Source organism: Centropristis striata, chromosome 24, assembly GCF_030273125.1.
Source record: "Centropristis striata isolate RG_2023a ecotype Rhode Island chromosome 24, C.striata_1.0, whole genome shotgun sequence".
NCBI lineage: Eukaryota > Metazoa > Chordata > Actinopteri > Perciformes > Serranidae > Centropristis > Centropristis striata.
In genome coordinates, this window is record NC_081540.1 from 20,422,809 (window position 1) to 20,438,228 (window position 15,420).

Sequence of the window (15,420 nt, forward strand, 5' to 3'; positions counted from 1 at the left end):
CTTAGCTAACTACTTAGCAAAGAAGTTAACTAAGTAGTTAGCTTAGCGAACTACTTAGCTAAAAAATGGATATGTGCCATTTTTGACCCATGTTGTGCATTAGAACAGTAGTGACACAAAAAGGGATTTTAATAAAATATGAATAAAGAAAAACGTAAAATTAGGATGTATGATGATCAAAAACAAACTAATTGAGGAAAACCTGGAAAACTGAATGATGAAAATAATTAATTTCAAAGATAAAGAACATAAAACCTCTGTCACTGGGTCACTTTAGACCCATGTTGTGCATCAAAGGGTTAAATCTTCTATAATCTCCCATATTCAGCTTTATGCTTCACCTTAACTCATTAAATCCCTCAGCAACACTTATGTGTGGTGGTCATGTGACTTTGACAAGAAGAGACTTCTCCAAAATGTGGGTGTGAAATTAATTTCTAAAAGCTTATTTTTTGTTACGAGGCTAAGTTTAAACCCATTTAACAATTCTAATTCGTCAATAGGGAACTGAACGAAAAAGTCAAATTTTTGATATATGCTATGGAGATGCAAACAAAAAGGCAAATGGTTATTTGTTTTTATTCATTTTTGATTTGTTCTTATTGTGTTACAAATCTGAAAAATAATTTATTGTTAAACAGCACTTATAATGTCACAATTTTTTTAAATATGTTGTGGAGATGCAAAGAAAAAGGCAAATTTCTGTTCCATTTTTTATTTTAAAATAAGAAATATCATAAACATAAATACAATAAACGCCCAATGTATCATATATGTCACATCAAAGATCTTTGACGGGCAGAATTTTTTATAAAAAACATCATAAATGTGTTCTATGTGGTATATCCCCCATAATTTTCCTTTAGGATTTCTGGGTCTGGGTTCTTATGTCTTAAGTTCAATAACCATGTTTGTCTCTCCACCAGAATGATGTGAAGACTTTGAAGAAGTGGATGGCAGATGTGGATGTGTTCCTGAACGAGGAATGGCCAGCACTAGGAGACTCTGAAGCTCTGGAGAAACAGTTAGAGCAGTGCACGGTGAGGAATCCACTCATCTTCACATTATTTTCATCTTTTTTCAAGGTTCAATTATTTATTGTCATGGTACAACACAGAATGCCAGGGCATCAAGGCCAGAACACTCTGGCCTTGATGCCCTGTGAAAAAATGTTCAATTTACGGCCAAGGTGGCCTTTGCGCCCCTGTCAAAGTTCCAGTAAACACAACGCTAACCCGACCCACTCCCCGTCCTTCGAGATGTGTGTGCATCAACACATGGCTCATTGAATATTCTAATGAGCCATGTGTTGATGCAGCACAGGTAAGCTAGCAGACAAGCTGTTTTGACATGTTGTGACTGAAGTATGTGGTAGTATTTGACAGAACTTAACATTTACGTTTTTATAGAAAGTACTATTGATAGGTAATTACCATTGTATTAGCCTATTTAAAGTCGACTCCTTAACGTGACATTTTTGCGTCATGAAAACTAGCGATAGCTAGCTAGGTGGGATAGCGCTAACGTCTTCCCTACCTCAGGGACAAGGGCTCCACATTTAGCTGATGTAAATTTCACCTCAGCAGGTTCCTTTTTATGGCAGGAGGAGGCATTTCTCTTTCCTTACTCTTAGATGAACTCAGGCAGGAAATTCATTTTGCCATCTTTTCAAAATATATGCATTTGCCGTCTTTTCAAAACAGGTTCATTTGTCATTTTCCAAAAAGGTCCTTTCTAATATATTTAATATATTGTGCATTAATGTTTCTTGGTGAATGAGAATGTTAAGGTATTAATCTGAAAGGTAAAACCAGCGTAATTTAACCAAACGGCCTTTATGCCCTGTCATGTGGCCTTTGTGCCCTTAAAATAAGTGTGAACAGGAAGGCCAAATGGCCTCGCCCCTAAAATGACGAAATTCCAAGCCTGGAATGGTTCTTTTATGCTACACAAGAAAAACATCATCAACAAAAGCCTGTGGAGATTGTCCACTTGGATTCAGGGACCAGAAGGGGAAACATTTAGTTGCACCATGAATTGAGCTGAGGTTGAAGATGTCAAGCATCCGTTTTCAGAATTTGAGGCTTATTTGAAGCAACATCCACATTTCAAGCACTGTCACTTACTGTCCTTCTCCGATGTTGATGAGTGAATCTCTGTCATAGGCCACATGCTCCAGTAACAAAAGGTGAAGAGACAACGATTTAAACAAAATGTAGCAAAGTTGGTAAAACACTTTCCAATTACCAAGGTACAGGGTGATAAAAGCTTGAGAATGGAGAGATATAGAGTGGAAAAAAGTGAAACGGTCTTGGGATAAAAATGCCCCAGAGAATTCATAAAATAACCCTTAGAGTTCATAAAATATCCAAGAGTCTATAAAATATCCCTGAAGGAAATGGAGAGGAAATTGAAAATGTGCCGATAAACACCTTCTTCATGACTACTTGTAAAGATATTGAAGCATAGATTTCCCATTAAGACCAATGGATCCACTCTAATATATTCACAGTCATAATTCTGGCTTTGTAACCTACGTTCTGCATTCTGATTGGCCAGGCTCTAGTGAATGACATTCACACCATCCAGCCCAGCGTCAACGGCATCAATGAGGTGGGTCTGTACCTGAAGAAAGAGGCGGAGCCACCGTTCGCCATCCACATCCAGAAAGAACTGGACGAACTCAACGGCCAGTGGGAGATGGTCTGCAAACAGGTGTGTAGCCTTCATCCAGAGGGTGGGACTTCCTGCTTTCATTGTCCGAATCTAGCTGAGTATTTGTGTTGCTCTCCTCCGTCTAGGCCTACGCTAAGAAGTCGGCTCTGAAAGGCGGCCTTGATAAGACCATGGCTCTGAGGAAGGAGATGCAGGAGATGCAGGAGTGGATCAACCAGGCAGAGGAAGACTACCTGGAGAGAGATTTCACATACAAGACGCCTGAAGAGCTACGCAAGGCCGTGGAGGAGCTCAAGGTGTGTGCATAAAATACATACTTACAGTATAGTGTTCCTTGTTTATGTGTTTCCCAAATATATATTGAATTTTGCTTCATCTGGATTCTGTTTTGGTAAAGAACTAAGGACCTAAGGAGGTGTTGCTGTTGAAACTGACTGGTCTGTCCCAGTATCCACACATGTGGTCTTTAATGGTGGTTTCACAATGGACTGTATAATAACAATGGACGTAGTCAACGTGATGCACCCATTGGTTTGTGAACTGCTGCTTTGAAGGCTTTGGGTGGCTCAGTTGGTAGAGTGGTCGCCCATTGATTGGAAGGTTGGTGGTTCGATCCCAGACCATGGCAGCCTACATGTCGAAGTATCCTTGAGCAAGTTACTGAACCCCAAATGGCTCCCAATGCTGCGTTCATCGGTGTGTGAATGAATCATTAATATTGGTGGCCGAGGCTACCAAGGCACACTGGTGGCAGGTGGCACCAGTGTTAATGTGTGTGTGAACGGGTGAATGAGCAAAAAAAGCGCTGTAAATCGAATGAATGATGCTACGCCAAAGGACAATTGTTCTTCTAAAGCAGGCATGTCCAAACTATTCCACAAAGGCCCGTGTGGCTGCAGGTTTTCATTCCAACCAAGCAGCAGCACACCAGACTTGACTCAGTTAATCAACTGATCTCAGTCTTCAGACAGTTGATTGGTCAAACTGTGTGCTTTTGCTTGGTTGAAACGAAAACCTGCAGCCACACGGGCCTTTGTGGAATAGTTTGGACATGCCTGTTCTAAAGTAACGGCACTCTTCTTACAGTCTTTTAGTCTAAATAGGCATCAATCAACACATTTTTAGGCAAACAAAAACTCACTTTGAAAGAATAAAAGTTTTTTAAAATACACAGTGGACTGTGGTATATGGCAATCATATGGTAGTCACGCCCTAAAGCACACCCTGCTTCATCGTCTATTTTACTCTAAATGGAACTGCAATTTACGAAATAAACATCATGCTGTATTGAAGAGACTTGAAACTAATTATTGAGACAATAAACTCATTTTGAGCATGTTTACTGAGGTAATAAATCAAGTAACGAGTCATCATTTTTCTATTGACTTACCTATAAATGGACTTCTTTTTGCAACCAGTGGAGTCGCCCCCTGCTGGCCATTAGAAAGAATGCATTTTCAGGCACTTCTATATTGGCCTCGCTGCATAGGCTGCTTAGCCCTCTTGGGTTTCACCCACACCAGGTAGCAGCGTGTTCCACCTCATAAAAATGCAGTACACCTATCCAAAACACACTGTTCCCAATATGCCTTCGAATGGAAAATCTGAGCTAATTGTATTCCACAATTTTTCATGGTCTACTTCACTACACTAGCAAGTTGGTCCATTAAAAGTGGCATTTGGCCTAATTCTTACAAACTTCAGGAAGCAGGGATTTAGTAGGATGTTCATTCAATTTTATCACCATCTTGGTTTGTCTCTCAAACATCACAATCATATAGTCAAATTGGTTCAATAAGGGACAGTATGGGAATGATCAGGAAGGAGGAGGAGGTCAGAAAAATGGGGCAGTATTAAATAATCTCTTGTCTTTGATATTGAAATGCTATTTCAGCCTTTCTTTAAAATAATGACATAGAAAAGGTGCACTTTGCCAGCTGCAGAGGACAGTTTAAAGTACTGATGCGGCTCATTTATGTATGACCATCACATCTTTTGGAAATGCACTTTAGAAGTGTACATTTTTTTTATATTTTCAGTTATTACAGGCATGGATAGATTTTGAATGATAAAGGCACAAAAGCAAGTCGGGATAATATCCGTTTAGAATGTGTTGCAGCTATTCATGCGTCTTTTGTTTTTCTGCTCTCTACAAAAATATCTATAAAAAGAGAAACTATGCTTTTATTTAAACCTTAAACTGCTGTGATATTATTCCTTTCACTAAAGATTTGAACATTTTCATCGGATCTTTTGTAACATTTTAGGTTCTCGGAGGCTTCGTTGAGATTTAGCTTTACCTTTGTAGATTTTAATATTGTAAGCCCAGTTGGATAGGTCTGTAGAGGGTCATCACTTTCATTTAAATTGCCTGTGTATCTTATTTTAAATATGTGGAGCCCTGTTTGAATTTCATTGACATTTGGGCCTTTTCAGGAAAGTCATGATCTTCTCTATATTCACAGTGGAGGCCCAGATCTGAGCTGCTTTTCTCTTTTGATCCGGTTAATTCCAGGTCGATAACGCCCCAGTCTGCCTGCCTCTCTATTCATTGTTAAAGTTAAAAACCTGCTCTCATTCTGTCTTTTTTTTTCTTTCCCTCTTTTAATCTTCCGGTACTCTCGCTCACAGCTTTGTGTCTGTTTATCAAACCCTTTCTCCGCTCTCATTCCCTCCATTCCCTAAATTGCATCCATTCCCCGCTCTACTTTTTTAGCTTTCATAACTTTAATGCGACGTATTTGTGATGTAAATGTATTTGCTTTGTTATTCACCCAGAAGCCCTGGCAATAGCAGACCTCTTACATTCACCCCTCCTCCCCAAAAAGTTTACTTGAGAGTCAAGTTGAAAATTAAAAATTGATTTCACTCCCCTTAATCTCCCCTGCTCCTCCCTCCTCGCACCTCCTCTTCCTCTCTCCCACTCCCCCTTTCTGCTCCGAGCTTAAAGGAAACTCCATTCGTGAATCTTTTCACTCGCTTATTCTCTTAATCCCCCTCCTCTCTTGCTCCCTCGCTCCCTCCCTCGTTTGGGAAAGTATTACCTTCCCTCCTTCATTCATTGATTCGTTGGCTTAGTTGTTCACTCCGTCTCTTTACACTCGCTGGCTTTGTCAACAGAAGATACATTGATTCATTTGTTTGTGCATCCATCCCTCCATCCATTAAGCTCTCTTCCTCTCTGTCTTCCTTTCTTCCTTCTTCCTCTTTCTCTATGTCCTTTGCCACCTGTCTTTCTATTCTTTCACTGTCCAGATTACTTTTAAAGCTTATATTGACATACATACACTACCGGTCAAAAGTTTTAGAACACCCCAATTTTTCCAGTTTTTTATTGAAATTCAAGCAGTTCAAGTCAAATGAACAGCTTGAAAGGGTACAAAGGTAAGTGGTGAACTGCCAGAGGTAAATAAAAAAAGGTAAGCTTAACCAAAACTGGAAAATAATGTACATTTCAGAATTATACAAGTAGGCCTTTTTCAGGGAACAAGAAATGGGTTAACAACTTAACTCTATGGAGTCTTGGGCTATTTTGTCCATTTTTGAATTATTTTCATGTCTTTGTAAGTCATTTTGTGTCTTTTTTTGGTCATTTTGTGTCTTTTTTTAGTCATTTTGTGTCTTTTGGTGTCCTTTTTTTGTCATTTTGTGTCTTTTTTTGGTCATTGTGTCTTTTTTTAGTCCTTTAGTCCAACATAAAATGTGATTTTGAATCTTTTTTTTTACTTTCAAAACACTATCATGCTCAATAAAGAATTTTGAATGTTGCAAATGTGCATTAATTTCAGAGTACACTGAGACATTAAACTGCATCATTTCCAATTAAATTCTGGAAAAGTTGGTGTGTTCTAAAACTTTTGACCAGTAGTGTACATACAGAAGAGGATTCATTTTAATTCTTGAGTTCAGATTTTAAAGTCAATCAATTCTCAGAATTATGAGGGAAAAATCAATACTGGGATTTTAATCTCGGTATTCTGAGTGAAAAAAGTCAGAATCATGACTTTAATCTGAGGAGTCTTAATAATTAAAGATGACTTTAATACATTAATGTAACGGCCCATTCAATGGGCTGTTAACAACCTGCTGGCCTACCAGCAGGTGGATCATGTTTGTTAATGTACTATTCTTTCACTGTCCAGATTACTTTTAAAGGTTATATTGACATGCCGGGGCTTGTTAATGTAAATAATTTAAATTGGCCAAAACTTAGGTCCTGAAGTACAGAAGAGGATTCATTTTAATTCTTGAGTTCAGGATTTAAAGTCAGAATTATGAGGAAAAAGTCAGTTCTGGGATTTTAATATCGGTATTCTGAGTGAAAAAAGTCAGAATCATGACTTTAATCTGAGAAGTCTTAATAATTAAAGATGACTATAAGTACGCAGACAGGTTTTTATCTACGTCTTATGACATATAACCACTGCTAATGTTGGGTAAAGTTAATGGCTCTTCCACACTTCCTCCAGGCCAGAACATGTTTGTGTCATTTGTAGCTGGAGAAGTTGACTTTGTGGAGAAACAAGTTTTTTTTTCTTTTTTTTTCTTTTTTTATTGGTCAGCATATTTTTTGTAAAATGTGGTGGAATGTCAGACCATGGTTTAAATACTAATTATTGTTTTTGCTGCAGAATGTGATAGTGAACAAGCGGTAACTAATGAAGCTCTTTACACTTTTGCTGATTCTTGACCGATGAGGCGTATAATTTAAGTTATTGTAAAATGTTTCAGTATATATATATATAATGTTATTAATTAAACCCCCCAAAAAAGTGTCCCTACACTGAAAAAAAGAGATTTTTTGGCTCTGTAATTATTATTTCAATCATCTATAAATTCTACAACGAAATACGAATTCAGTGCTTTTACTTTAAAATGTCAATTTTTCATGTGGTGCATTACTTAGTGATTGTTTATTATGTGTCCTCAGTTTTGTATGTAAATTGAATCATTCGTTCCAAGTAATATTCACTAAACCAGTTCACTGGCTTCATTAGTTGATATTTCCAAGTAAAATGTAACTGAGGGACATCAGTGAATCTGCAATTTACTTGTGTATTTTCATTTTTTAAATAGTGGTTCTATTAAATAAATATTACTTAGAAACAGCCCGAGTTAAGATTACAAACACTTTTTTTTTTTTTTTTTTTTGACATTTATTTTTATTGAGCGCTGATAGTACAGGACATGTACAGAAATACAACATTCACAAAAGAAAACTTTGGACCAATGCTCACATCATTTTTTGTTTTTTGTATGAATTACCCCCCCCCCAAAAAAAAGAAAAAAAAAAGAAACAACAAACAAAACCAAAACAAAACATGTAGGACACTGTATGCATTGCAATAACAATAATAATACTTATACTTATACTCAGGAAAAATAATACAAAAAACAACAACAAAAAAAACAACCTAGGCTCACCATTGCTTATGTCGTGTACTACACACTACAGTTCACATGAATGAATGTCACAAGTGTAAATGCAAATGCTAATGCTAGAGGGCTGCTAAGTGGCTTTAAGTGGGCACAACCTTAAGTTTACCCAAGTATGTCAGCAATGGATCCCAAACAGAAAAGATTACAAACACTTTGTGTGTGGAAAAACTTGCCTAGCTTTTTTCAAGTAAATGTCACTCCAATTCTTTTCAGTGTACTCAAATAAATCATCACATGTGGCCTGAATCATCTTCTGTACTAAAGTGTCTCAGTGTGTTTAACTCTCATTTTCTCTATCTGTCTGTCTATCAGAGGGCCCAGGAAGAAGTCCACTCCAAAGAGCTGAAGGTCAAACTCCTGACTGACAGCGTCAACAGTTTCATCGCCAAAGCTCCGCCCACGGCCCACGATGCCTTGCGGTCTGAGTTGGACGTGTTAACGGCCAACTACCAGCGCCTGTGTAGCCGGCTGGACGGGAAATGTAAAACTCTTGAGGTACAAACTTTATGTCTTCTCAGTGATCAGTTGGAAGCATGAATTGGTGAACCTGGTCTCACAGGAATCTGTGAAATAGCCACGGATTCACTTAACTCAAAATCCGTGAAATAGCCACAGAATCACTCAAATTTCCGTGAAACTGACACGGATTTCGCTACAATTCAAGTTAATGAATGAGGATATTTGTTCCTATTGGTTTGTTCCAAGTCACGTGACTTTCAAGGTCCCGGCGGTCAGAACAAAAAACATGGCGGACAGTTCTCTCATTTTTAGTGAAAAAAATCAATATTTTGACTTAGTTTCTGCATAGAAATGGATTTTGATCACATTTCTAGCGAGAAATATATGTTTTATTTTCTAAATATTCACTCAGTGAATGTACATAATCACTTTGTATGTTGGAATAGCCACGGGATATGACTGTCATTAACTTGCATTGTAGCCAAATCCGTGTCCGTGTCAATTTTGTGTCTTCTGGTCATTCTGTGTCTTTTATGGTCATTTTGTTTCCTTTTTTTGGTCATTTTGTGTCTTTTTTTAGTCATTTTGTGTCTTTTTTTGGTAATTTTGTGTCTTTTTTAAGTCATTTTGTGTCTTTTTTTGGTCATTTTGTGTCTATTTTTAGTCATTTTGTGTCTTTTTTTGGTCATTTTGTGTCTTTTTTGGGGGGAAACTTAAGAAAATATGCTACTGCGTTGAATTATGGGAATGAAGGATCCAGCACTTTTCTGGAACTTCCTATCGGTTTGTTCCAAGTCACGTGACTTTCAAGGTCCCGGCGGTCAGAACAAAAAACATGGCGGACAGTTCTCTCATTTTTAGTGAAAAAAATCAATATTTTGACTTAGTTTCTGGATAAAAATGGATTTTGACCACATTTCTAGCGAGAAATATATGTTTTATTGGGAACACTTTACAATAACCATCATTTATAAATGGTAAACAGATAGTTTATTAATGTTTACTCATCATTTATAAACCGTATATAGGCCATTTAGAATGGTAAATAGATCATTTATTAATGTTTAACTAACTACATTATTTATAAATGACAAATAGATGGTATATTAATGTAAGTTTATACTTTACTATTAACAAACAATTCACTTATAATTAATAGTCCATTAATAGCTTTAGTTGCACTCATTTTAACATTTTAAAATGAAGTATGTTAATGATTTTGAAATGATTCATATACCTTTAAGAAATTGGTTGAAAACATTTAAAGATTAAATTTGTATAGCACTTTGTAAAATGGTTAATAATTGGTTTATAAACCATCTATAAACATTACTTAGTTGGTTATTGTAAAGTGTTACCGTTTTATTTTCTAAATATTCACTCAGTGAATGTACATAATCACTTTGTATGTTGGAATAGACACGGGATATGACTGGCATTATCATCAATCAATCAATATCCTTTATTTAACCAGGTAAAATTCATTGAAATTAAAATCTATTTTTCAAGAATGACCTGGCCAAGAAGGCAGCACCATGATAAAATAAGAACAATCAACCACAATTCTCATACACCACATTCAACACCAATTAAAGTACATACAGGATCAGGGACAAGACTATATGAAGTACGATAAGTTGAAATGAGTACAGTTAAAAATGAAATAAATAAACTGGTGACAGATGAATGAATAAACCCGGTCATTAACTTGCATTGTAGCCAAATCCATGTCAGTTTCACGGAAATTTGAGTTAAGCAAATCCGTGGCTATTTCACGGATTTCTGTGAGACCAGGTTGGAATTGGTAATGACCAGTAGTGGGAAGTAACTAAGTACATTTACTGAAGTACTGTACTTAAGTACAATTTTCAGGTACTTGTACTTTACTTGAGTATTTCCATTTTATGTAACTTTATACTTCTACTCCACTACATGTAGAGTCAGATTCAACATGAAAAAAATACCATATATTTAATATGATTACACATTTATAAAACATAACAGTGTATTAAGTAGTTAAAATTGGTCCTATCTGGACAACATTAAAATGCTACTTATATAAATGCATCAATATAAATAATCTTATAATATATTTAGAACATATAAAACAATCTGATTGGGTTCACTCTGCAAAACGAGTACTTTTACTTTTGATACTTTAAGTACATTTTGGTGCTGATACTTTTGTACTTTTACTTCAGTAAGTTTTGAATGCAGGACTTTTACTTGTAGTGGAGTAAATTCACAGTGTTTTATTAGTACTTTTACTTAAGTAAGGGATCCTAATACTTCTCCCACCACTGATAATGACACAACGCACTTGAAACTTTTAGGAGGGGGGAAGAAGGAGGGGCGTGTACCCATGGTAACAACACCCTTAGTGTTCATGGTGTCATGGCTGTGGCTGCAGTGCTCACATACGTCAGTGCAGCTCTTTGGGGCATGTTGCTGTGTGAGTGTGTGTGTGTGTGTGTGTGAGTGTGAGTGTGAGTGTACACAGTATATTATAGATGAGCTGAGGTGGAGGGAGGTGAGCCGAGCAGCACCGTTTCAGGCTTTTTTTTTGCATTTTTGATGTTACCTTGTGACCTTCAAATAGCAAGCAATTCCAAAAACAAGGCAATTAAAATAAACACAAGATGCTTTAATGTTTAACTTTACAGCTGGATGTGATAAAGTGTGATTGAGATAGACGCTGGATAAATCCATGTTCTGTGGTTGGAGGCAGATATCTCAGAGATGATATCTTAAAGCTAAAACTGTCTGCTCGGCTAGATACAACTACTGAGATAGTATCAAAGTGAGAAAATATTGTCTATCTACGGTGGCTGAGCTGATGTCAACTTTTTTTATATATATATGTTTTTGTGGTTTATTTTATTCGAGTGCCTGAGTTTTTAAAAGGAGGTTTTTTTCTAAGATAAAAAGGTCACGACAGTCCTAAGTGTTCCAGATGTTTAGTGCAGCTATTCCCAACCTTGGGGTCGGGACCCCAATTGGGGTCGTGAGATGATTTCTGGGGGTCACCAAATCATTTAGGAAGTCAGCTCTGTCTCCACTGTGTTAAAGTGTTCATGTGTTTTAGTCTTTTTGGTCACTTAATGTCTTTTTTTTTTGTCATTTAGTGTCTTTTTTAGTCATTTTGTGTCTTTTTATGGTAATTTCTTTCTTTTATGGGTCATTTTGTGTCTTTTTTTGGTCATTTTGTATCTTTTTTGGTCATTTTGAGTCTTTTTTGGTAATTTTGTGTCTTTTTTTAGTCATTTTGTGTCTTTTTTGGGTCATTTTGTGTCTTTTTTTGGTCATTTTGTGTCTTTTTTGGGTAATTTTGTGTGTTTTTTTGGTAATTTTGTGTCTTTTTTGGTAATTTTGAGTCTTTTTTGGTCATTTTGTGTCTTTTTCTGGTCATTTAGTGTCTTCTTGGTCATTTTGAGTCTTTTGGTAATTTTGTTTCTTTTTTGGGTGATCTGAACTGTGCGTGTGAGATTCTGTTCAGTGAATGTTAAATTGGGGGTCGCGACTCAAAAAGGTTGAAAACTACTGGTTTACTGGACTGACATGTTACTTACCTGATGCATAAAATGTGCACAGTGGCCCTTAATCTGGAGATGCATGTATCTTTCCTGCTGCTGTGTGATGATTACAGGTTTTTCATAAACTAAAAGGATCCTACATGCAGACAGTTTTGGGCAAGAAAGAGAATTTCTGCAGCATCACAGATTACATTTATTGGCATGTAAATAAGATTATTAGCAACACACATTACACTTATTTTAATTGAACTAATCAACAGTCCTTTACCTTCACACCTTCCATTTGCAAATATGCTGCTCTGCTAACTTGCTTTGCTGATCTGGCTTGTGGTAAATCTTAATAAGATAAAACTAATCCCATAATTCCATTGTTTGCGTACAATGTGTTGTATTTTACATGAAGATGGAACCTAATTTCCCTGGGTGAGTGCAGCCCATAGTCTGAATTAGTCACAATAACAATTTTTGGTAACACTTTACAATAACCAACTAAGTATTGTTTATAGATGGTTTATAGAACACTTATTAACCATTTACAAAGTGCTATACATGTTTAATCTTTGAAATGTTTTCAACAAATTTCTTAAAGGTGTATGCATCATTTTAAAATCATTAACATACTTAATATGGTGTTAAAAATGTTATAATGAGTGCAACTAAAGCTATTGATAAACTATTAATTATAATTTAACTGTTTGTTAATGGTAAAGTAACTATAAACTTACATTAATATACCATCTATTTGCCATTTATAAATGATGTAGTTAGTTAAACATTAATAAATTATGTATTTACCATTCTAAATGGCCTATATACGGTTTATAAATGATGATTAAACATCTGTTTACCATTTATAAATTATGGTTATTGTAAAGTGTTACCCAATTTTTTTAGGACAATATATTTTCCCAGAAACTATCACGACAAACAATAGCATTGTTGAGTACATCCTTTCCCACAGCAATTCATTTTTAAATCTCAAGAAGATTAAACACTGGAATTGAAATTTGGAAAATACATATTAAAACATCCTAGATAAATAAAACATAAATAAATAAACTACTATCATAAAATATTATATTATGATATATTATAAATAATATATAAACAGCTGTTAACAGTTAACTATGCTTTTTGCAACTACCGGATCTAAAGCGTGAACAATGCCTTATTACTTGTTAATTAATGGTTATTAAGGACCTTATTATAAAGCGTTACCCAACTTTTAAACATCATTCATGCAGTGGACGTCTATTTTATAAGAAGTTGCATTTTCCTGGCTGCTTCAATAAGTCATAGATGAATTGAAGGGCTCTGTTTATGCTCCTCTGCAACTCAACACACGTAAAGTATAGCAGCTCTCTATGTCATATGTCATGACCAGTGTCAGCTCTGAAACCTGGAGAGAGCCTGACGTGCTTGACAAAATTGTTGTGTGTGCAGAAGAAGCTCCTATATAGCCACTATATCACTGTGTTTCTCCTCAAGGAGCGGCTTCTCCTCGCTCTCGTTCGGCCGGTGTGAGCACAAGTGGCTGTCTCTTCGTAGCTCTTGGCATCTTGAGAAGCTGCTGTTAAAATGACTTTCCACTTGATGCTATAAACCGCATGCTGCCACCAACATTGTCTCACAGCCATTAGCTGGAGCATTACCAGGCACTTAAAAAAACAAAAAAAAAACATTTATTTGTGCAAAATCCGCTTTTTCTGTCAGACATATTTCTTGATTTTGCCTCATTTTACATTAAGGAGCCAGTTCAATCACTTTCGCCAGACAGAAGCAACTGTTGCTAATTTGCAGATGGAAATAAACTCATCAAACATGTTGATGGAAATAAACTCATCAAACATGTTGATGGAAATAAACTCATCAAACATGTTGGTGTTGAGCAGATGTTGGTATCACGGCCTGCACCAACGCTGAATAAGTGAATATAAAACCACAATCCTTGTTTTTCCCCTTTTTCTCTTGCTGTTCTATCTTGATATGAGTCTCTTTGCCTTATTTTCCTGTTAATTACCTCTTTACTTGGTACTCTTGGTAATTCAAATGTATGCTTGATATATTTCTGCTGCTGCTCGGCCATCTTTCTAACCTCTAAAGCAGGGGTGTCAAACTCAAATACACTGTAAAAAATATTCTGTTTAATTTACGGTAAAATACCGTCAGCTGTGGTTGCCAGAACTTTACCGTAAAAAATACAGTGAGTGGGTTTTCTACTGTAAACTTAAATGTAAATATCAGCAAAATCTGTCATTTAGACTGAATATTCCAGTTATTTTTAGGGGTAATTGTGTCATTCATTCACACATTTCTCCATTAATTTTACTTTAAAAATGTTATATTTTTACAGCAAAACTGTGTTTCTCCCAGTTTATGACAGTAAAAAAAAAATCTGTTTAATTTACGGTAAAATACCGGCAGCAGTAAATTTAAATGTAAATATCAGTCATTTAGACTGAAAAATCATTTGCCATTTTATCCCTGTTGTGTCTCTTTTTGGTAATTTTTTGTCTCATTTGATAATCTTATGTATTTTTTTGGTCATTTTGTGTCTTTTTTTAAATAATTTCATGTCTCTTTTGGTCGTTTTCTGTCTTTTTTTGGGTAATTTTGTGTTGTATTTGATAATTTTATGTATTTTTGGGGTCATTTTGTGTCTTTTTTTAGATAGTTTTGTGTCGCTTTTGGTTGTTTTCTGTCTTTTTTTTGGTCGTTTTGTGACTCTTTTGGTCATTTTAGGTCCTTTGTTAGGTCCTTTGGTCTGCTATTATTTTTAGGGTAGTTATGTCCTTGTGACATTATGGTATTTCTCCATTCATTTTAAATGAAAAATCTAATATTTTTTACAGCAAAACTGTGTGTTTTCTACAGTTTATGACAGAAAAAAGTAAAAGTTTTGTGCTATTCTTTGATTTATGGTAATTAAAAGTGTCTACTACGGTGATATTACATTTTTAATTTCACGCCCTATTTCTGATATAATTTGACAGTGTTTTACTGTAATTTCTACAAACATTTTTTACAGTGTACACAATGGGCCAAAATGTAAAACTTGAATAAAATCGCGGGCCAACATTGAACAAATAAACCTTTTAATATATACCAAACATGTTTTGCTTTAACATTAAATATGGAACCAGCAACGCTTATAAACATACAATATATAACTAAATAGTGCAGACATGCAAAATCAAATTTCAAATAAAAAACACATCAATGTCATTAATTTATTAAATAAAAATTAAATAAAAATCGTATGCCTCTTTTCTATTTGCATCCTTCTGATTTAAATATCAAAATAAACTTTTTC

The 15,420-nt window shown here is 35.6% G+C and overlaps 1 protein-coding gene across 2 annotated transcripts in view; it reads left to right on the forward strand.

Annotated features, from left to right (window-relative positions):
• dmd (dystrophin) overlaps nt 1-15,420 on the forward strand; it is a 432,308-nt gene that overhangs the window by 268,344 nt on the left and 148,544 nt on the right. For both annotated transcript variants that reach the window (XM_059327929.1, XM_059327930.1), the window contains exons 28-31: nt 927-1,040; nt 2,560-2,715; nt 2,802-2,972; nt 8,428-8,610. In XM_059327929.1, coding sequence (XP_059183912.1) covers nt 927-1,040; nt 2,560-2,715; nt 2,802-2,972; nt 8,428-8,610 — 624 coding nt within the window. The remainder of the gene's footprint in view (nt 1-926; nt 1,041-2,559; nt 2,716-2,801; nt 2,973-8,427; nt 8,611-15,420) is intronic.